General features: G+C 31.9%; 1 protein-coding gene across 1 annotated transcript in view; it reads right to left on the minus strand.

The window, feature by feature from the left end:
- LOC143922845 (LON peptidase N-terminal domain and RING finger protein 2) overlaps nucleotides 1-23,557 on the minus strand; it is a 93,581-nt gene that overhangs the window by 25,484 nt on the left and 44,540 nt on the right. Inside the window, exon 4 of the mRNA XM_077446199.1 lies at nucleotides 15,047-15,165. Within this exon, the coding sequence (XP_077302325.1) occupies nucleotides 15,047-15,165 (119 nt within the window). The remainder of the gene's footprint in view (nucleotides 1-15,046; nucleotides 15,166-23,557) is intronic.

The raw sequence follows: 23,557 nt of genomic DNA on the forward strand, positions 1-23,557 counted from the left end.
GGTGAACCATTTTTTGTGCGAAAGGCATCGCTCGAACGCCTATCTTTGGTTATACATATGTACATATGTAAGTACTCTTCGGCGATGGAGCGTGCTTTTTCCAGAAAAGAGGGCGTTTTGGGGCTATTTTCCAGGAAACAGGGCAAACTACAAAGCTAGAGCAAAATAAAAAGTTCACCATAAAAATGAACAATGGTGCGCAGAGTCACGCCGGCCTATGGTTATAAGTAGTCACCGGACCCAGAAGGTGCCGCGTATTGTTCAAAGGTTGTAAATGCATTGTTAAAAGTTTGCCGAACCTTTTTTACAAAGGATTTACAACAATGGAACAATGGATAGCACTGTGACTATCCTACCTGTACTTATAAAATTGAACAAAGCACAGCGAACAATTAACAATGAACGGAACGCTTCCAGTCCTACCAGTCTAGTTATAAGCAAAGATCGGCATTGACACGACACTTTTTGCAAAACATAATGGTTCAATTACTATTGTCAGCCATGTGTTTTTGCTCTCTTGTTTTGTTAACTAAAAAAGAGGTATATTGTTATGTAAAGAACAGCAAGCCAACTGTACACTAAGTCTAGTTATAAGTACAGGTAGGATAGTCACAGTGCTATCCAATGTTCCATTGTTGTAAATCCTTTGTAAAAAAGGTTCGGCAAACCTTTAACAATGCATTTACAACCTTTGAACAATAGGCGGCACCTTCTGGGTCCGGTGACTAGTTATAAGTAGAGGTAGGATAGTCACAGTGCTATCCATTGTTCGGCAAACCTTTAACAATGCATTTACAACCTTTGAACAATACACGGCCCCCTCAGGCTCCGGTGACTAGTTATAAGAGAGTCGACTGTATACCAAGAAGGATTTTCTAAATGACCATTGACACATAAAAAACAAATTGAAAAAGTTTGGAATATCCTGCTTTACGCATTTGGCATGAATGAATTCGGCGAATTCGATAACGGCATATTTCCATCCCCAATTCAGTCGACGCTCCCGCCATTTCTCAGAATGACGAACCGTATGAGAATAACTGAACCAGGTCGAGAATGAAACGGAAGTGTGTGCGTGTGTGTGTGTGTGTGTGTGCATTTGGCACATTTTCATCAAGAGAAACGCTCGATTTATTTGACGGGGAATTAATAAACAAGAAACCCCGAAAATAAGAAGGATTATTAAAGTAATTATCCGATCATAGGGGTGGGTAAAGCGTATCTTCGCCCAGTCGTCCTGATCGATAGCAATAAACGTTGCGCGCTTTCCGAGCGGTTTGCGCGTGTCGCGACGGGGTGAACGAACCGCGAACATTGCTGACTTCTCACCCTTCCGTTGGAAAATTCCGAAAGGAAAAATGCGTGTGCTGAAAAGCGGGAAAACCTCACTTATTCATGCGAATACGTAAACATTTGAGCACCGACAAGGTGTTGCAAATCGGAATCGAATGCTGTGAAATAATGATTTACATATTACATTGGCCGACAATACCGCGTGTGTTCAAATTCCCTATAGCGTTTCATTTGTCTCTCGAGATGCATTGATAAGTAATGGGATACATCAATTGGCTAATGCTCCGAGTACTGTTACATTGCAACGTCTCTCTCTTACAAGTATTAACCTTTAAATTTTCATTCGTTTATGTGGGACGAGTCTCGTGTCCCAGTTTGCGTAAACTTACCGACGTCGTAAATAATTAATTGCATTTAATAAATTTGTATTGTTTGGTTTCATAATCATATTCTTACAATTCAACTGTTTCATATATTAGTAGTCATCGTCTTTAATTAATATTATGTATTAGATGTATTATGTGCAGTTATAAGAATTGTAAATAGGTTTTTGAGCTCTTTTTCCTATTATGCTGTACATTAACATTATAATAATATAATTCTATGATTACTAACAAAATTAAATTAAAATTGTAAAATAGAAAATGATCAGAAGATCAGTAGCTATTAAAATAGATATAAGATGTATTGTGAACATAATTTCGTAATAATAAAAAGCATTTAAAAATCAAATATATTAGTTGAATTCAGCATAGGACTTCCAAGCCGGTTTAATAATTAATATTTAACAAATTAAATACAAAATTTTGACATTGTGTGAGATAGACATAAAGAGGCTGAAAAGGTTGACATGAAGTGGCTGAAATGGGAATTAGTTGCACCAAAAATGTCTTACAATGTTAAAACAACAATTACATTAATCGATCTCGAAATCTTGACTAATACGTATACAATATCGATCTTTATTATGCTTCTTTATGTTATTTTTTCTATTTAAAAAAAAAAATTGTTTCTACAATATTTTGAGGACAATTCGTTAACATTAACTTTGAACGTACAGTTATAACTAGTCACCGGACCCAGAAGGTGCCGCGTATTGTTCAAAGGTTGTAAATGCATTGTTAAAGGTTTGCCGAACCTTTTTTACAAAGGATTTACAATAATGGAACAATGGATAGCACTGTGACTATCCGATGTCTAGTTATAACACTTACAAACCAGCAAACCATGTATTAATGTATTATATGTATGTATGTGTGTGTTCAATTAATGCGATGACGAGTCAAAGTCAAAGTGCCACATTGAACCTGAATCGCCACAGACACAAATAAAACACAATCAAATTGAAACTGCAATTGAATTTAAATGCATCCAATGTCGAAACAATAGTTGCGATACGGTCGATTGCACAACTCGTAATGGAATGCGATAGCTCTTATCGCCATTGGCTTTTCTAGATTATGTATCATATTATATATATGTATATAGGAAACGTCGCAAAAAACCTTATCATCGGTTACGTAATCGAAAATTACAATATCGCATATCCTGAATATGTCCTTGCAGAGTTTCAACACAATCTCTGATTTACTTGCATCGCGTGCAAGCACTTTTAAAAGAGACAGATTCAAAATGCTATCAATTAAAATTTTAATATGCATGTAAATATTTTTGATTTTTAAATGCTTTTTATTATTACGAAATTATGTTCACAATACATCTTATATCTATTTTAATAGCTACTGATCTACTGATCATTTTCTATTTTACAATTTAATTTAATTTGGTTAGTAATCACAGTATTATATTATTCTAATGTTAATCTAAAGCATTATAGGAAAAAGAGCTCAAAAACCTATTTACAATCCTTATAAATGTTCATAATACATCTAATACATAATATTAATTAAAGACTCTCTAAAGTCGATGACCTAAAGCGCATGTCAATATGAACATATCGGTGACTTTTAAAACAGGGGACTACATAGGTATGAATAAAAAATAAATATTTTTGAATTATAATAATCTGTCTTGAAGTGATTAGTATAATTTTTCATTTTTTACTAGCCTCTTCTTACTTTGGTGCCAGTAAAAATATCCCAAGTAGCCTATCTTTCTTAATGACATGTTGTTTGTCTTCAAAAACTTCATCATCTGAATGATTTGTCGAACAATCGATCGAGAATGCAACATTCTAAGGTCTCGTTATTTGTTCTGTGAATTGTTTCGTGAGTCGAATAACTTGCCATGTTTGTACTCAAAAAGTTCTGTGTAAATGTGCTATTTAAACAGATCTTTAGGGAATCGTTTCGTGAGGCGAGTCCCTTGCCATGATGGTACTGGTAAGATTTTGTGTAAATATGTGTTATTTTAACAACAAAAAAGTTCAGAATTATGTTTGATATCTTGAAGTTCAGTTATATATTTGAAGTTCAGAATTATATTGATCGATATAAATCGGAATATTTTATTGAAAATTAAAGATTTTTAAAAAGAGACGAGTGAATTAAATAAAAATTGTCTTCGGCGGAACGCTTATACATAATAATTCCGCGAAAGGAACAGCCAGAAAGAGCCAGTTCAGCAATAGGAACAGATTTGAGATGGCGAGTCCGTGCAAGTGAACGACGCGGTGGACCATACCATAAAAATCCGCTACCACAGGTAGAGTCGATTCCGGTTTCTGAACTTCACTAATCCGAGTGAGTTTAAAGATTTGAGTTAATTGTAATTGAATTATTAATGCTTTAAAATATTAGTTAAAAGATTTTAGAGGACTAGCCTAGTCCTTCCACTATCCCTAGGCACGCCACTGGTACTTGTACCAACACGTGTACTTCGAATGATGTACATAAGTTGAGGATTTTTTTAATGAAATATATACAATATAAAAATTAAGCGATTTAATGATAAGTGATTTTTTATTAATCTATTTATCATTCTCAAAATTGTACTACACATTATCTATTACATCATCAATAAAAACCCATCAACCAATATAAATATTAATATCAATCATATTTTATCACGTAGTTAAAAAAAAATTTTATACTAATATTTAATATTCAATAATATTTATGTTGTTCCACTATGCAAACTCATAGTTTTAAGTTATAACTACATATTAAATTAAGTAAGCTATTTCACGATACCCAAACATATGTACACCGAAGACTTTGGAAGTTTTATTCCAATTTTGTATCGTCTTGAGCAATTCCGGTTAATGTCAAAAAACTGATATGTACACACAATTTAATGTCATCATCGTCATCTACAACCGCTCACCATACACTGATGGATGAAGGCCTCTCCAACACGCGTCCACTCGTATCTGTTTTGCGCATCTCTCATCCATCTCACCCCACACATTTTCCTAATTTCGTCTACCCATCTTCCCTGCGGTCTTCCTTTTACCCGTTTGCATTCTTTCGGGTACCGTTCTAGTACTTCTTTTGTCCACCTTTCGTCCATTCCTCTAGCCACGTGGCCCGCCCATTGCCATATAAATATCTTCATTCTATCCACTATATCCATTACTCTTGTCCTTACTTCTCACCCACGTATTCCGTTTCCTGACTTTCCTCGTTATGCTAAGCCTACAGCGTTCCATACTTCTTTGAGAGCATTGGACTTTGTGTAGCATCTTGGCGTGCAATGTCCAATTTTCGCATACATACGTCATCACTGGCAAAACACAATGATCGAAGATGATTTTATTCAGACAAAGTGTCATTTTTGATTTAAAAACCGCATTCATTCGTCCAAATGCAATCCATCCTAATTTTATACGTATCTTTATTTCTTCTTCTTTACTACCGGACATGTCAAAAAAAATCACGTTTTAACTCACGTCTAACCAATCTTTACTAAGTTTGTTTGTAAACTTAGTAAATATTGGTTAGTCTCGGCTATGGTATTTTTTTTTTGTTGTTCAGTGTTATTTGACCTAAATATAAATAATTATTTACTTACATTTAAATGTATTTAAGATTGAAAAAAATATTTATTTACAAAATAAACGCGACTCCTGATTTTAAGTACATACTTATTTGCATAAAAAGTATCGCAAAAAACACTTTTTAAGTAATATGATTTTAGATGTGTCATTTTGTACATATTTGATAACTAATGGAAAACACTATATAGGTATATTCACACACCACATATTCAAGTACTGAGTATTCATTAATTGATTTAGCAATCAAGTAAACAGATACCGTTTTCCAACATGACTTTCATCACTCTTACAAACCATTTAATATTGTATTCGAATCATTGAAAATATTTGTTTTCAAAACGTCAAGAAAATCGGCTCAAAAATTGACACAACGATCGTAATTTACATACATCATTAAGCTAAATAAATGAAACATAATTAAAACGTGTTACGAATTTGCTAAATTCAATCGTAAAACACAGCTCTCACAATGTCGTCGTACTATTCATATTTGGCTCCAAGAGTTTGATGACTCTACTATCTACATAGTACAGAACAATGGCAACGCAATTATTAACATAGCCATTCAACTGAATAAACCATATGCAAATGCACACTTACATTTATTTAAATATAAGCAGTGAAGCAATAAAGTGTTAAATTGGAAATTTGAATAGTGAAGAAAGACGTTACAAAATTGGACCTGTGTCGTCATCGCAAGTAAGAGCAACAGGTGCAAGTCTCGTTCGGTGCATTCAATGCATTTGTTTTTGATCGTGTGTGTATTTTAGTATTTAAATTGAATTCTCAAAGGTCTCCCAATCAAAGATTGATGATACGATCGAATCATCAGCCCACACCACTTCGAATAAACTATTTAAAATTATTATTGAATAGTCACTGCAGCGATACTTTCATGTCTTGTCATCAATAATGACAGTACACACATGTGTACAAACAAATATATGTATGTTAATAAATTATAAAATATTATAAACACTTCAAAATGTACAAAGAATTTCGCCCACCGTGCGTGCTATGATCTGTAAATAAAACTGGTGCAGTTTCGCAAAACCGACCCGAACGTATGTACATATGAGCGTGTGTAAAAAAAAAAATAAACTGATTTAGTGCCAGTGATTCAGGTGGTAGTTGAACACCTGAAAGACAGTCATCGCTAATGACACAGCGATAGAAATAACTTTCCGCAATAAAAATGAGTTGGAGTGAAATTGTGTCAAGTAAAGCCACGTGTGTGTTAAATAAGATTCTGTAAATATCTCTCGAACGTTATGAAGCAAACAAGTTCGGGTATTTTTTCACATTTTTTTGGAATCTCGCTAAAGTATTCACTCGACCAGCGATGGCCAATTACATTTCGTTTCAGTTTCGCGTTGCATTTTGGTCAAGAAATACAACATTGCTCTTGCGTAAAGCGGTCGGTAGAATTTGACTTTTATTTTTAGTTAGTTTTGAGTTCGTGTTTCATATTTTGAAATATTTACATTAATAAATTTTTGATATAAAATACGTAAGTTGTTGATATTATTAATTTATTTATGGAATACGTATATATTTTATATTAATGGAAATTTATATTTTTCAGACGTTAAACTAATTGTCAACGTCAAGCTATGGCAGCAAAATTTACAGTAATACATATTATTAAAGACCTTGTTTTAGGTAATCGACTTTCGAGAGTATTTAATTAATATTATGTATTAGATGTATAATGAGCATTTATAAGAATTGTAAATAGGCTTTTGAGCTCTTTTTCCTATTATGCTGTACATTAACATTATAATAATACAATTCTATGATTAATAACAAAATTAAATTGAAATCGTAAAATAGAGAATGATCAGTAGATCAGTAGCTATTAAAATAGATATAAGATGTATCGTGAACATAATTTAGCTCTCGAAATATTCTCGAGTACATTTTGGTGGTACTGGCAAAACTAAAAAAATAAAAAATTCTATATAATAGCAATAGTACTTATAATATATTTTGTGAATAAAGAAAAAAACACGCTTTGTAACAAAGCTGAGTATATATATATATATAACAAATTTGTATGACCATCATAAATTAAACTATTGTTAGTTATGTATGTACATACATATGTATGTATAATGTTCACAAAGCAAAACAATGGTGAAAAGGACTAAATAAATTAATCTTCGTAAAACAACAACTTTCGTGTTTTCCTTTCCGCAAGAAATACAAAACTATATCATTCTGCTATTAAACACCTCCCTCCCTACCCAAAAAAGTAATTTTCAAATCATTTGGATCGAAAGCGAGAGTTGATATGTATTTTCATATATTATATTAGATAAACAGGCAAATGTTTACTTGGTTACCATTTAAATTAATCAAAATTCAATATCAGCGCAATAAAACCAAACATAGCGTATAATGCCAACAACTGCGTGGTCACAGGTTCGTTCCCATGATATATATTATGTAACTCCAGGTTAATCGTTTTCAACCAGACTTTCAGAGATCAATTTGATTTCATTATTAAAACGGTTCCTACCAATTTGGCTATCTACCCTCATTTGAAATTAATATCATTACAAATTTAGATATCAAACTGAATGAGTCAATATTGCCACAATATGATGTTTCCGAAAATATGGATATGCGCATGCGCATCTTCGTTAGTACGCGTGCACTCGCCACTATGACGTCACATCGTGCATGAATATTTCCACAGTGGCCGAAGAAAACAGGTTTTGCTTGATATATTAGGGTGACATGTACTGCTGTGTAGTATGAATAGATTTATTATTTATTTATTTAATCGTCTACACCAGCGTTTCTCATTCTGAGTCCACAATGCCCCCTTGGGAGGTCCAGACCCTCTCAAGGTAGGCACAGATTAAAATTCTAATTTTGGGGAGGCATAACGAGCTCTAGGGGTGGCACAGTCGGAATAAAATTATAAAATTATTATATTTAAATAATATCGATAGAAGAGCTTAAATCTTTTATTTATTATCAAACTGAATATATTGTATTTCGGAAAATACACAAGCTTTTGAAATTATACTATGTACATAGATGAGGCTGCTTTAATGGTTGGTAAATATCGTGGATTTATCGTATATCTAAAAAAAGATTTTTTAAATAAGGTTGGGAAGGCGTTAACATGAATCTGAATTTAGTCGAGCTATGCAACTCCTCTTACTTATCTCTTATTACTTATTTTCAAATTATTACTTATTTTCTATTTATTACTTATTTTCAACATACATATTATGTTTAAAAATAAATATTACGTGTGTATGTTCAAATTTGTAATGTTAAAATAAAGTTTATATAATATTTAAAATACTTGGGGGAGGCAGCAAAGCCGATAGAAAATATTAATATATAGTATTAATATATAATATCAATATATAATATACAATATATAATATAGAATATATAATATTCATATATAATATTAATATATAATATACAATATATAATATTTTTAATATTTACTTCTATTTTCGAGAAAAAAAGGGGGGGGGGGGGAGTCACAGAAAAATATTAAACACAAAAGGGGGCCACGGTCCAAAAAAGGTTGAGAAACGCTGGTCTACACCACGTTAGACATGATTTATTATAGAGCCCGGAATCTAAAGGGGCTGTTTATTGTTCAAAGATTGTAAATGCATTGTTAAAGGTTTGCCGAACCTTTTTTACAAAGCATTTACAACAATTGAACAATAAGCGGCACGTTTCCGGCCCCTAGACATGAATGTGTCCATACAAAATGTACCAAAGAATTATTTTCGTACCGCTGGTTACGTGTAGTTGCCGGTACATGCTGTATCAGTATGAATATATGTACGTTTTCGACTGTGCAGTCCTTCATGGAATACACATCCCACGTATGCACATACGTCACATTGTATAATAATAATTATTAAATATTTATAATGCATGTGTGTAGTAATAAAACGTGTCGATTCGTAATGATAATATCGTGGGTGTTTGAGAATTGTGCAACGGTGCTACACCGAAGTAAGTTTCAACATGTTCCTTCCAACATTTCGCCTTATATAATTGTGAATTGCACGTGTACTGCTTATTCCTTTTGTCGTCCCCTGTGTCTACGTATGTATGTATATAATATATGTAAGCATATGTAAGGTATCAGATACATACATAGGCTGGTAAGTCAGGTAGATATGTACGTATGTGTGATATAAGTACACGTCTTTGCGAAACCGGGCACGTAACACTGATCTTATTGAATCACACTAATATTTAGTATGCGTGTGTGTATGTTGACATAACAATATTGACCTGTTTGATTTTGGAAAATGTATGAAATATGATATGTATTGTGTCGCGTTAATGTTACCATTAAAACAACCTATAGACTGTGTGACTTGTGTATGTCAGCAAATTACATAATAGATCAATATAAAAGGATCGAAAAAGCTTAACAATAAATTGACGCTTCAGGTTGATGGATATTCACTAAGTGTATATTATATTACTTGGTATTAATTAAGCTGGAATTTATACGTATAAAATTTCAGTCTAATGCGCCGAAACATAAATACTTTCGATTGAGGTAATTATAGGCGTTTAAAGACAATTAGAATCCGACAAGACGAGTGGGTGGCGGAAAGTCAAACAAATAAGGCCTCTACCTATTAACCCTCCCTCACCGAAATGGGGTATGCAAGTGCCCCAATTTTTACGTTTTTCGTAATAACTATGTGGTTTTCAAAGCTATACACTCTATATTTCTTGTATTCCTAGAATGAACTAGAAGAAATTTGTTTGAATAGAATTGGTATGATTTAGAAAAGGGCTACATCGTAAAAAAAATACATTTATACATTTCTACGGTCCAAAGTATGATTTAAAGGCGGTAGCGATAAGTCATGTTTTTTGACTGTTCGCTTGCATATTCTTGTTGATCGATGAATCAATGCGAGAGAAAGAGACAGCTATATTTTCGTAAGCTATTGTTTTCGTCGCTTTTGGCGCGTGGATATTGAGTCATGCAGTCGCCTGTTGGCCTTACCAAAACATGCTATAGGACTAAAACTTTTTTTATGTTGATGTATAAAATGATTAATAAGATATATATTGAACCCATTTGTATTGAGAAAAGCTGTATTTTGATTAAAAAACACTGGGGTCTTACTCGACCCCGGTTCGGGACACTCGTTCGATCTCGACGCTCCGTCCTTCAAAGCTTAAACGTCATCGTATCCAAAAATATCGCAAAATTAGACGTGATAATCACGATTATTTTTCACCATCGAACTATAAAAATCGATTGAAATTTCCATCGTTGACCAAACCGCGCAAAATGCCATATCAAATTTTGCATTTGCATTAAGAATTTACCGGTAAATCATATATGATGAACATTTCTGCACAGTCTCCGTTCTAAAAAGTTTAATTGATTTAAGATAGTATACGAAATTCGGTGGTTTTAATATGAAAAGCGTAGATAACGAAAATACAAACGTATAAATATTCATTTAATATGTATATATAAGGAGCGTAATTAAATTTTGATCGAAATTGTGGTGAATAAATACAATTGAATAACCGGTCTTCTTGGCCAACGGTAATTTCGCAACGCGCAACGTGATTTATAACGATATAATAATTCTTGGCGAATGTTTCAACACTGCAGATATCTCTGTGGACGCGCTTATGTATTTTACATATAATATGTATTACATATTGCAGTAAAATTCAATTATCCTGACTTTTAATAGGAACTACGTAGTATGCGCAACTTTGATTAGGCAAAGCAGATTGATTTAAAGTGCATATTCGAAACAATCCAGGCTTGGGAATCAACACAGTGATACATTTCATACTTAAAATGGATGGTAGTTAATTATGACATGTTCACTTTCAAAAAAATAGTTACACCTTGTAAATATATCGCACGGAAAACAAATTATTCAACTTTAGTTAACTAGTTGAAATATGTATGTTTATTCCGTCTAACCCACATAACTTTCAATTTTCAATTTCTTCTTATATTCTATTTTATAACCTTTTCCCAATATTTTAATACTATAGTTTAATTATGCAATATTCTACATATTTTGTCATGCCTTTATTCTTTACTTTTTAATTTGTTTTCCTTATATTTATCTTTTTCATTTTTGTAAAAATCTATTATTGGACTCGGATGTTACATATATTATTTATTTACTATTTGTTTTTTTATACATATCTATGTACATCCTGTCTGTTGATTTTTCAATTAATAAAATAAAATAAAATAAAAAATAAAATAACTTGATTCATTGGCGAATTAAATTCCAATTGGTCAAAATATATTACAACTCAAAATACAGTTCAACTATAGGTTAGATGGAGAGTTTAGGTTTTCGTGAAAACGTCACACAACTAACAAAATGGATTAGGAAAGTCACATTATTGTTTTGAACACATTCTTAGGGTTATCGAAATACGATACTCATTACCATAATTCGTAATACCAATAGCAGATCCGATTTAGCGTGAGACTTATGAGAACCGAGCATGCTGTCGCACTCGATCAATGTGTTGTAACATTGTAAGGACGTAAAATTATTTATTTATTTACCAGTTGAACCCGGCATGCGTTGCAATGCTAGAATAAGGCATGCAATTCCCGTTCCTGTTTCAAGTGATGGTTGGAGCTCTACTAACGGCCCTTCGATGCCGTGTCGTCATAAACCAACTGGTAACGTGGTTACCAACGAATACATTTCCTTAACTACACACTGGCGCTTCAAACTTTCGCGTCGGTAAAATCGTAATTACGAATATTATTATTGATAGGTTTTTTTTTAACAGTAATCTTCCCGGACATGCATACAACAAATCCTGAAAGTTCCATCGTAATCGGTTGAGTGGTTTAAGAGCCTATACGAGACAGACAGACACACGGAAAAACATATAAACAGACATTCAATTTTATATGTATGTTACACCGAATCCGTGAAATTGTCTATTACACGCATTCGGCAAGCGAATTGCTGAATGCGTGAAAAATGCAAACATGTTGCCCAGTTCACGGATTTTGCAAATTTTTTGGCGAATGCGTGTATTCGGCAAGAATTTGTGTGCTCAAAGCATAGAGTCGGCAAATAGACAGCAGCGCTCCGGTGTTGTTTTTTTAGAACTGGACAGCGTGGACAAGTGTCAAAGTGACAGCTGAATGAGGATGTTTAATTTAGTTTAATTTACATATTATTATGTATAATATGACACTTTTTTTCACCATCGTAATTGCAAAGTATGAAAACGACCGGATAAGAGCCAAAATTTTCATTGAATTGTAATCGTAAGGCATTGTAAGAAGAGGTAAGTAAAAAATAACGTGCAGGACAAAAACCATTGTTTGTTTTTCCGATCCTTTAAAATGTTCCTATATTCTCTGTGATAGTTATGTGGTAATTTATAAGTTTCTGTGATAGTTCTATAATTCGATAATTTTCTGTAATTCGATAATTTTCTGTAATACGTTCCAAAGTATGATTTAAAGGCGGTAGCGATAAGTCGTGTTTTTGACTGTTCGCTTGCATATTCTTGTTGATCGATGAATCAATGCGAAAGAAAGAGACAGATATATTTTCGTAAGCTATTGTTTTCGTCGCTTTTGGCGCGTGGCTATTGAGTCATGCAGTCGCCTGTTGGCCTTACCTATGTGCGTTTGGGTGTTGATGTTTGTCGTTATTTTTCAATACAAAAATATTCAAAAACATGCTATAGGACTAAAACTTTTTTTTATGTTGATGTATAAAATGATTAGTAAGATATACATATATTGAACCCATTTGAATTGAGAAAAGCTGTATTTTGATAAAAAAAAATACTGGGACACTCGTTCGATCTCGAGGCTCCGTCCTTCAAAGGTTAGAGTCGACAGTTTTCAATATATAATAGGATCATCAAATTTCGTTGTGTTCTAGCAAAAGTAGTGTTGATAAATGTTTCTTATCAACTCTCGCTTGCCCGAGCAAAGTCGGGCATTTAGGCAAATACTGTACTACATATGTATATTGACACAAATATTCAATAGGGTCCGCTTCGTCATTTACATATAATATATGTATATGTATGTATATACATATATGTATATATTTGATTCGATGAAAATCGTCCGACCACCACTACATTGAATTAGAGGTAATCGCTTTGAGTTGTAGACCTATACGTATAAATGTGTATATACAAGTACGAACCAAACGAAACAATTCGAATCAAAACGGAACCATTTGCATTTTGAAATTCGTCACGACGAAATTTTATTACATCTGCATTGCTAATTATTTCGTAGTCGGTTGAAAGTTTGCACAAAAAGGACACAGAAAAATGTTTGAGAAATACAGACAATCAACTTACTTATAACTGATTTTTTTATGATATTAATTTAATCGTGTACAACTATGTATATGCAAGGTATAAAGTACTGATTGTAATTTAACCGTAAAGGCACCATCAATATTATTTATTTATTCTAATTTTGGACCATTGTGGCATTATAGGAATTCCTAATGCGCCACAATTATACAGAAAAAAATAAATATTTATAGATAACTAGCTGAACCCGGCATGCGTTGCAACGCCAAAAAAATACATGCAATTCCCGTTCCTCTTCTAAGTGTTGGAACTCAACAACGTCTCTTCAACGCCGTGACGTCATAAACCAACTGGTAACGTGGTTACCAACGAACACTTTTCCATCACTATACAATGGCCTTTAAACATATGCGTCGGTAAAATCGTAATTACGAATATTATTATTAACCGCTTAGACGCCCAGCCGACGCGCTAAGCGTATAATAGATACGGCTGTTTGCGCCTTAAGGCGCTTTGGGCAGCTAAGCGGTTAAGAGATTTTTTCTCATGTTTTGTTCACAGTAAGCTTCCCGGACATGCATACAACAAATCCTGAAAGTTCCATCGTAATTGGTTGAATGGTTTAGGAGCCAACCGCGACCGCGAGCGGATCGAACATAGGACCGACACATTTCTTTTAATTTTATTATATTTAATAATAACTTAATATGCCATAACCCATGCGATGATATTTCATCGGGCACAACACTAGTTATTTAATAAAAACATGAATAGGGAATGATATTCCCTAGTAATGTTGTTTTGATTTCTAAAAGTGAAATATGTATTCGAAATAAAGAATCAATAAATTTATCAATACGAAAAATATACGATGGTAAGTTTAGCAATCGTTTCGCAACGAGAGCATCACATTAAAAGTCTCAATTTAGTTAGCAGGAAAAAGTTCTACAGATGAGTGAAGGTATTAAAAGGAAAGGTTTATTAATAAACAAAGAAAATGTCAGAAAAGTTATCCGGTGAAACTTTGGACGAAAGGCTGAATATCTCATGAAACGAAATTCCAAAACAAACAAATAATTCAGTCAATTTTCATTATGAATTGTACTGTTGAATTTTTAAATTATGTACGTCGACTTTTTCTTCGATTGACACTTTAATTTTCATAATTTGAATAATGCGTCTTTTAATTTTTTCGACTACTCGTCGGGTACAAAACAAGTCTATACATATAATAATATGTGCACAAATGTCTGTTATGCAATTGGAAATTGCGCATAATTTTTCGAACGACCTTGAGATATTGGCGCAGCTAATGAGTTTAATTACATCGCATTGTTGAACGACTTCAACAATAGTACATACATCGAAGACCGACTGTCATTTAGTAGACTTATCAACATAGGAGACGCGAATACTTTCAAAATTACTCGAACAACATGATTAAGTTTTTTTTTTTTAATAAGAAAAAGTGGATTTGCTTACTTTACTCCAGGTGGGTCTCTGCTCTACGACGGTGTCCGCATCTTTGAGAGCCTCTGCATATCTACTGAGACTGTTGAAAACCTGACATCGAACCACCAAGAGCTGATGATTTCTCGGAGCTGAAATAGAAGAACAATAACGAAACCTGAACATTAAATTTCGACATATTCACATATGTACAACAATGAGCCAAAAAAAAAAATCATATCCATATATTATAAATACATAAAAATCATATTCATATATATATATACATAAAAACGCTCGCATCGCACTTTGCTATTGATTGAAATAGAAAAATAGAGCAGAAGAGCAAATCATACACAAAAAACAAACATTTATTTTATCGAGGTAAACCAGTTATCAATAGAATTTTTGTTATTAATCCACAAGAATAGTCGAAATATGATTTTTCAAAGCGGAATTTTATTTCATTCTGATATAAAGACAATTTAATATATTATTCCTATTAATTCAATTCAGATTCGTGTAAATTCTATTACGAGCTTTTAGCTCGCGATTTTACCGATTTAAAATTCAGCACACTTCCAATTAGCCATTTTAAACCAAAACAAAAAATAGTGTGGCCAGAACACTATTCCAATAAATATGTTTCAATAGAAAAAACTCAATATAAAATAGTATTAACAGTGGGAAAAAATCCCAAGTGAAAATACGTATGTACTTTTGACTGTTGATTTGAACTGGACGACAACTTGGATAGATTTGAAAGCTGAAAAGTAATATAAATGAAAGATAAAATACTCGACTATAGATTGCAATATTCATTTTGAACAGGAAATTGACAGATTTTAAGACATCGACCGAACAACACCAAGTTATAGAAAAATCGCACGATTTAAAAAACACATATATCTCCGAATCTCGAGCCAATCAACATTTTTTATTACCAGATTCGTGTTTACTGGGCATAGATCTATAAGAAATCATATCTCGTCTCTGAACCATTTTTCGTGTCGAACAGTTTTATTGTTGAAAAAATATTGATTTCTCAACGGGCGATATACTATTACACAATTACATACTTATTATGAACGCAGTTAATCTAATTACTATAATATGAAAAACCTTACAAATTTTATTATCGAAGCGCAAGTATGTAATTGTATAATACTAATGTGCTTTTTTTTCACTATCGTTGACACACTTATGTACGAGTATTTACATATGTGGGCGCATATGAGCATTACATATTTACATATATTTAATTTGAATCGCAATTTTCATTATATAAGCGCGGTCGGGAGGATGCTACCAATTGCCGTGGAATATGTATGTTCGTCCATTAACGCAACCCTTCGCCCTTAAATAATTAACATGCTTAAGTGGCCGTTAAAGTGATGGTTAATTAAATTTTTAGCACGACCCGCTTCAATGTAATTTTTATTTTGTCATTTTATATGACACATCACTTACGTGTTGTGTATTCGCAGTGAATTATGTGATATAATATGTATAATGTTTCTCAGTATATATTATATATTATACTTTGTATATGGAATAACGCCTCGAATACTAACCTATCCAAGCTCCAAGTAATACAAAGTAAATCCCTAAAAATAATTTATAATACACCCATATATACTAACTTGAAAAAACTGCATGCCAAAAATAATATTCCGTTTTTTACAGACATCACTAACAAACTTAACAGTAGATTCTATGTCAGAATCTCTAATAACCATACTAATACACTTGTGAAGAGTCTCGGTGATTACAACAAAATGTCTATACCCTTCAGGTATAACACACAGATTACCTAAACACAATCTGCTTTAGGTCATCGACTTTAGACAGTCTTTAAATAATATTATGAGCCTATACGAGACAGACAGACAAACAAACAGACATTCAATTTTATTAGATGTATTGTACATATACATATATGTACACTTTAATACTAAAAATTAAAAAAAAAAATTGTTATTTATTTATTTTTTAATTATAAAAAGATTTAAAAAGAAAAGACGGTTTTAGTTTCGCATTGCATTTTGGCCAAGAAATACATTGTTCGTGCGTATTATTAATTTATTAATGTTTATGTGTTGATATTATTAATTTATTTCTGGAATATGTGTATATTTTATATTAATGGAAATTTATATCTTTTACAAGATAAAAATAATTGTTAACGTCAAGTTACATATGTCAGCAAAATGTACAGTAATACATATTATTAAAGACCTTGCATTGAAGTATACAAGTTTTTCATTCCAAATTGATACTTTTTCATTTCAAGTTGATCCTTTTCCATTTCAAATTAAACCTTTTTAATTTCAAATTGAACCCTTTTCAATGTCAATTTGAAATGAAAAAAAGGGGGAATTTGAAATGAAAGAGTCAAGACGGTAAAAGTAATCGTCAACGTCATGTTATGGACAGCAAAGCTTACAGTAATATTTTCAAAGACCTTGCATTCAGATATATTGTAATAATATTATATAGAATAAGAAATAATTAAAAAATATAAAGAAATAATTTTACGTCCTCTCAGAGTTATAACACATTGCACGAATGCGACACCATGCTCGGTACTCGTACATCTCACGCTACACATTTCGACTATAGGATCTAGACTTTAAATAGAAAATTTACCAAAAAGTAATTTGAAAATTTAATTTACACCTACATACGATAAACTGTGTATATGTAAATAAAAATTTATTATAAAAAAAATAAGCAGTTTACGTCAAGTTTGTGAAACGCTGATATTAGTTTTTGACCGCATTTTCATGTTACGTATTGTCAAAATTGACCGACATTTGTTCGTTTTCTTTTCGGCTATTTTTGTTTATTAAAATTGTACTTATTTTTGCGCTAAAAGGTACGCAAACTGCAACACTACACGAGGGAAGCGTTGCAGTCTTTTAGCGTAACTATTGCATCACTGCACGTCGTAGCCCTTCAAACCAAATGCATCCATACAAAAGGCAATTAGTATATACATATACATACATACACACATATATATATATATATATATATATATATATATATATATATATATATATATATATATATATATATATATAAATCAAGATGTACTGTTATATTATTTTATTAACAATCGTTTATGCTCTCTTTATGTACATACGATCGATTCGCGACTGAAACAAGCTTTTCATAACAAATTATTTTTCGCCACGGTTAAATGTGGTTTCGGCAAAATGAGGTTACAGTCCATACTGCTAATAAAATAATTAAGGTCGTTCGATTTTTCCTGGATCTTACATAAAAAAACTTACGTAAACAAATCGATGACCTTGTTAAGATTCCAATGCCAGTACGGCTTTGTGAGAGAATCTCATTTACAATAAGTTTAGTGTAAAATTTTTACCACTACTGGATGAAGGCCTCTATTCTGGGCAACATCCATCCATCTAACATCACACATTTTCCTTATTACAACCACCCATTTCACAAATGGCCTTACTTACAACCCTATACGCTCTTTTGTGTACCATTCAAACACTTATTTTGTCACATATTCTAATTACGTGACTTCGCCCATTGCCATTTTAATCTCTTCACTTGTTCTGTTGTCATGTTATGTTAAGTCACTTGTTCCTTGTCATGTTAAGTGACAACATGTGTTCCGTTTCCTGTGATAAATAATGCCGAGCAAACAACGTTCGATGCTTCTTTGAATGCATTATTCATCTACATGAATACTTTGTGTAACATTCAATGCTCATGTTCCGTGTTCATGCATCATTACTAGCAAAATACATCGATCTAAAACTTTCTTCTTCGAGCAATGCAGCTCTTTTTCGATTTGAAAAACGCTTCAATCAACACAATGGCAATAAAAAACGAATATTCCATATACATACTTCGTGGCCTCATGGGTTATTCCGACCTATTGACCTATTTTAGCAGAATTCAACGACAGCCCCTTAACTTCGAGTGTAATTAAAGGGTAAGTCAATTTTCAACCCAAAACCAATTATGGACAAAGTTACAGTGCGACACAAATAGTAATCATTTAAGGTTATTTTCGGTCACAAATATTTCAAGACGATGTTATAAAATTGACGCAACGAATTAAGCAATAAATCAACCCCTATATATGTATGTATGTAATATATTGTATTATACGTATATTGAAAGTGAGATAATTTGTGACAATGTTAGATTGTCTAACAAACCGTAATAATATAAAAATTTATACGGATAGTATCACAGATTGAATCTTACCAAATCACATACATACATATGTATATTTAACCTATTAAAATAGTCGAAAATTAATTGCTTTAAAACAGAGTTTTAATTTTTTTCACAAAGCACTGGTTACGAAGTCACTAAAATCCCTATAACGGAACATCTGGCAGCCAAAAAGTCTAACTAACGAGAACTTGAGTGCCAAATATTGCGTATTCGCGATTTTAATGGCAAAAATTGTCTTTGTGACCACCGCAATGTGACTAATAAAACAATTACCTATCATAATATGGTATTTTCAGCAGACAGTTTACTGTATACTACAGCTATTTCCAACTTACATATTTATAATAAACGTTTTCTAGAATTACTATTCAATAAGATTTATTTTAGCTAATTCGCAGATTTATTACATGTACATACATACGTATGCATAGATTTATCACAAAAAATGCGGCCATATAAGATAAGAAACTAATGAACGTAGAAAATTTTATAGAAAAAGAGCAATTCCGTGTCCACAAACATGTCTTTCATACTACATACATACATACATATGTAGAGAGTGGTTGAAATTTTCTCGATTTCAAGGGAAATCTGATTTTAATGATAACGAATGACTCCGTTATTGACATGATGATGAATTCTGCGATATCAGGATTGAACACTTACGTAAATGCGTTCGGCAACACATACCCAAATAATGAATAACAATGAACATACATACATATTTTATAAGTAAAAAATAATACACCGAAGCTATAATATATGATCATTGTACAGATCGTAAATAATTCACCGATAAAAAATGTGGTGTACTTTGTACAATTGCAAAATTGGATTAACAAATTTTGTCGATTGAAATTCCGAAAGAAAATGCGAACAAACAAAAACACGCGTGTGTCGTCACCACACCTACACGTTTACGTTACATATTGTTACATAACGAGAATACATATACATATGTGCGTAAAGTGAGTTAGATATACATATGTACATACATACATATATGTAATAAGCGTAGAGTACGCGATATTTATTTCGCGCGCTCTTTTCGCGGAAAGCAACAAATAAATACCTTAACCGAGATACCTATCATCGGCTTCACGTATTATTTATCATCGTTATCAACCCGGATGATTCAATCCGCATTACAAATGTACATAGATAACAAACGAGCGTACATTTTGGTGATATCTAAGTTCCGTCGATTCACTGGTAGCTAGCCATTAAGTGCTATTTTTATACAGCTTCGTAATCAAATCGTATCTATTATTATTTCAAGTCAATTAAAATCGAAATGTCAACAGTAGATTTATAATCAATACTATAAAAAACAAAGGCATGACTTTTTTTTTTGTATTGTTGCACTTTAAGTGTAGTTTAATCTACAGTTTAATATATTTAACTAGCTGAACCCGGCATGCGTTTCAATGCATGCAATTCCCGTTCCCGTTTACGTTTCTCGATGTGTTTCGATAAGGGAATGTTCCAGTTACAAATTAATACTTAATAATCAAATTAAATCACAGCAATGATAATTTGTCGGAAAAACAGGCGTCGAAACACATTTGAAATTATTCAATTGTTTGTTTATTTTACCCTAACAGCGCAGGTGGCGAAGCGAACACGTTTGAAATTATTGCGTTGCAATGCCACTCATTCCTGTTTTTCCGTTTCCGTTCCCGTTTTTGGGCGATTTATTTTACAGAAACCATCGCGGGCATACACACAATAACTCATGTAAGTTTCATCGCAATCGGTTGAATGGTATAGGAACTAATACGTGACAGACGGACAGATAGACAAACATTGATTTTTATATATATATATATACATATATGTATAGAGATAGATGAATGTTAGGTGATGAAATGTGAATGTTTTCATTCGTGAACAAAATTATAAAATAAATCTCGGGAAATTTTGGTTTTTGTGTAAATCTAGTCAATAACTTGTATTTGGCCAATAAATACGCATGTGAGATTCATCCAAAAGTCTATTCTATAAAGTTAGGGAACCAAACAAGTTAATAGGCCTCAAAAAATGGGTTATACGTACAAACGCATGTCAAATTGAGAATCAACTGTCAAAATAAACTGACCATTTAATTTAAAAGACAACAATATATATATAGAACGCTTACTGGTCATTTGTTATAACAACTGACCAAAAAGCATTGATTTAATTTAAAAGACAAAAATAGATATGTATGTGCTATAATTACGTAATTTTTTTACAGACCCGAATGTATCGAACGCTTATTAATTTTTTATCGTGTAATTACTGATCATTTTTTATATTAACTGACCAAAAAGCATTCATTTAATTTAAAAGATAACAATAGATATACATACATACATATATATAACTATATATTTTTTTACTGACCCGAATTTATCGAACGCTAACTGATTTTTTTATTATAGTATAGGTATAATTACTGATCATTTGTTAAAATAAGCATTCCGTCAATTTAAAAGACAACAATAGCTATGAACAAATGTATGTGTTATAACTAGTTTTGTTTACTGACCCGAATGTATGGATATAGTATAATTACTGATCATTTGTTATAGTAACCGATAAAAAGCATTTATTTAAAGTTGCTGATCAATTAAATACAAAGCAAAAATTTATTTTTTTGTTTAAATTACGTATAATTTGTCTATAATTTGGACCATTTACCAATAAATATTAGGTAGCACAATGAACTAGACGATTTTTAAATTTGCAGGTATTACAATAAAACTCTGATAGGTATTTCTACGACAGACAAATCGCTTCATTTGGAGGCTTCATTTTTATCGCCAGCAATTATTCGTGCCCGTTTGGTTTTAACGCATCTTTAGATTACAGAGCTAGTAAAAATCTGACATGAAATGATGTTGTAAAACTAAATATTATACATTCGTTGACGCCTTTTTAATGGATTTCTGGTTAGTAAATTTTATGCTGTCTGCATAGGAAAACCACCAAGATAGATATTGGTTTTTTAAATGCAGATTTGATTATGCACTAAAACATTCATAATCAATGAAAATTTATACAGAATAAGTTACACTCGGGGCAAAAGCTATGTTTGAATAAATATATAATAAAAAAACAACATTATAAATATTTATTTGATTTTAATACATCGCAAATTGAGGGGCATGATTATCAAAATGAAAGGAATTCCAAGTATTTTGTATTAAAAATTTATGATAATAACGTTCAAGGAGGCAAAGTCGTAGATCTGTAAAATGTAAATCTAAGAGATGTGTTGCCTTGCTTTTAGTTTCAATTAAAATTATACACAACTTACTCAGTATGTCTTGAGCCATTGAATGTCTTAAATGACTTTCAACTATTTCAAGTTTACTGAAAGTTTTATCACGTAATGTGGCAGTTACTAGAATACTCAAGAAAACAGTATATATTTTTACTAATTATACTTTGCTGTCAAAACAAATCAATTGATTAATCGAATGACTTTTAAATGGTCCAAATTTTAAAATTTTCATTTTAAGACGGAACAATATATTTTTAATTACACATTATTTCACTAAAAAATTTGGGAATTCATCAAATTAATTTAAAAAATTCCTATTCGATATTGGCACGGCTCTGCTTTAATATACACATAACAGAAATCAAAACGCTTAATTTGTAAAAACATGTTTAACACGTGCTTAAATTATTCAATAATAATTTTGATTACTTTATTATGATATTAAAAAGCTATTATGATAAAAACGCTCAACTTTTTAAGACTTGGAAAAGTGCGAGTAAATTTTAATTAAATATTTGATTTTTACATGGAATTTGGATTTTAAATAGCCAATATATATATTTTTATAATTCTCATAATAATGTATAGTATATTATTTTTAAAATTAAGAGGGGTGCTAGCGCCCCCATAGCCCCCCCCCTTATATACCTTCATATGTATATACATATGTAATGTCGCAAAGACCTAATTTGAAAATAAAATATATGAATATATTTAGGGTTGCCAACAGGTCTCTTTAAGAGAATATGAAGGGCTGAAAACCAGACTGGTACAAGTGACATTTAAAAAAAAAAACTGGTTTAAGTGCTAAAATAATAGCATTTCATATATGCTATTATTTTAGCACTTAAACCAGATTTTTTTAAAAATGTCACTTATACCAGTCATATGTTCTCTTTTTTTTAACACAATTCTTTTGTTCTCTATATTTTTTATATTATTATACCAATAATGTCCTCTTTTTCAATTTCACGCAGTCCGTACTATTTTTTCTCTCACAAGATATGACGTGAGTGGAGAGGCTTTTCCAATACCTGGCCAAAATGTCAACG

The sequence above is a fragment of the Arctopsyche grandis genome, chromosome 2, assembly GCF_051622035.1.
Source record: "Arctopsyche grandis isolate Sample6627 chromosome 2, ASM5162203v2, whole genome shotgun sequence".
NCBI lineage: Eukaryota > Metazoa > Arthropoda > Insecta > Trichoptera > Hydropsychidae > Arctopsyche > Arctopsyche grandis.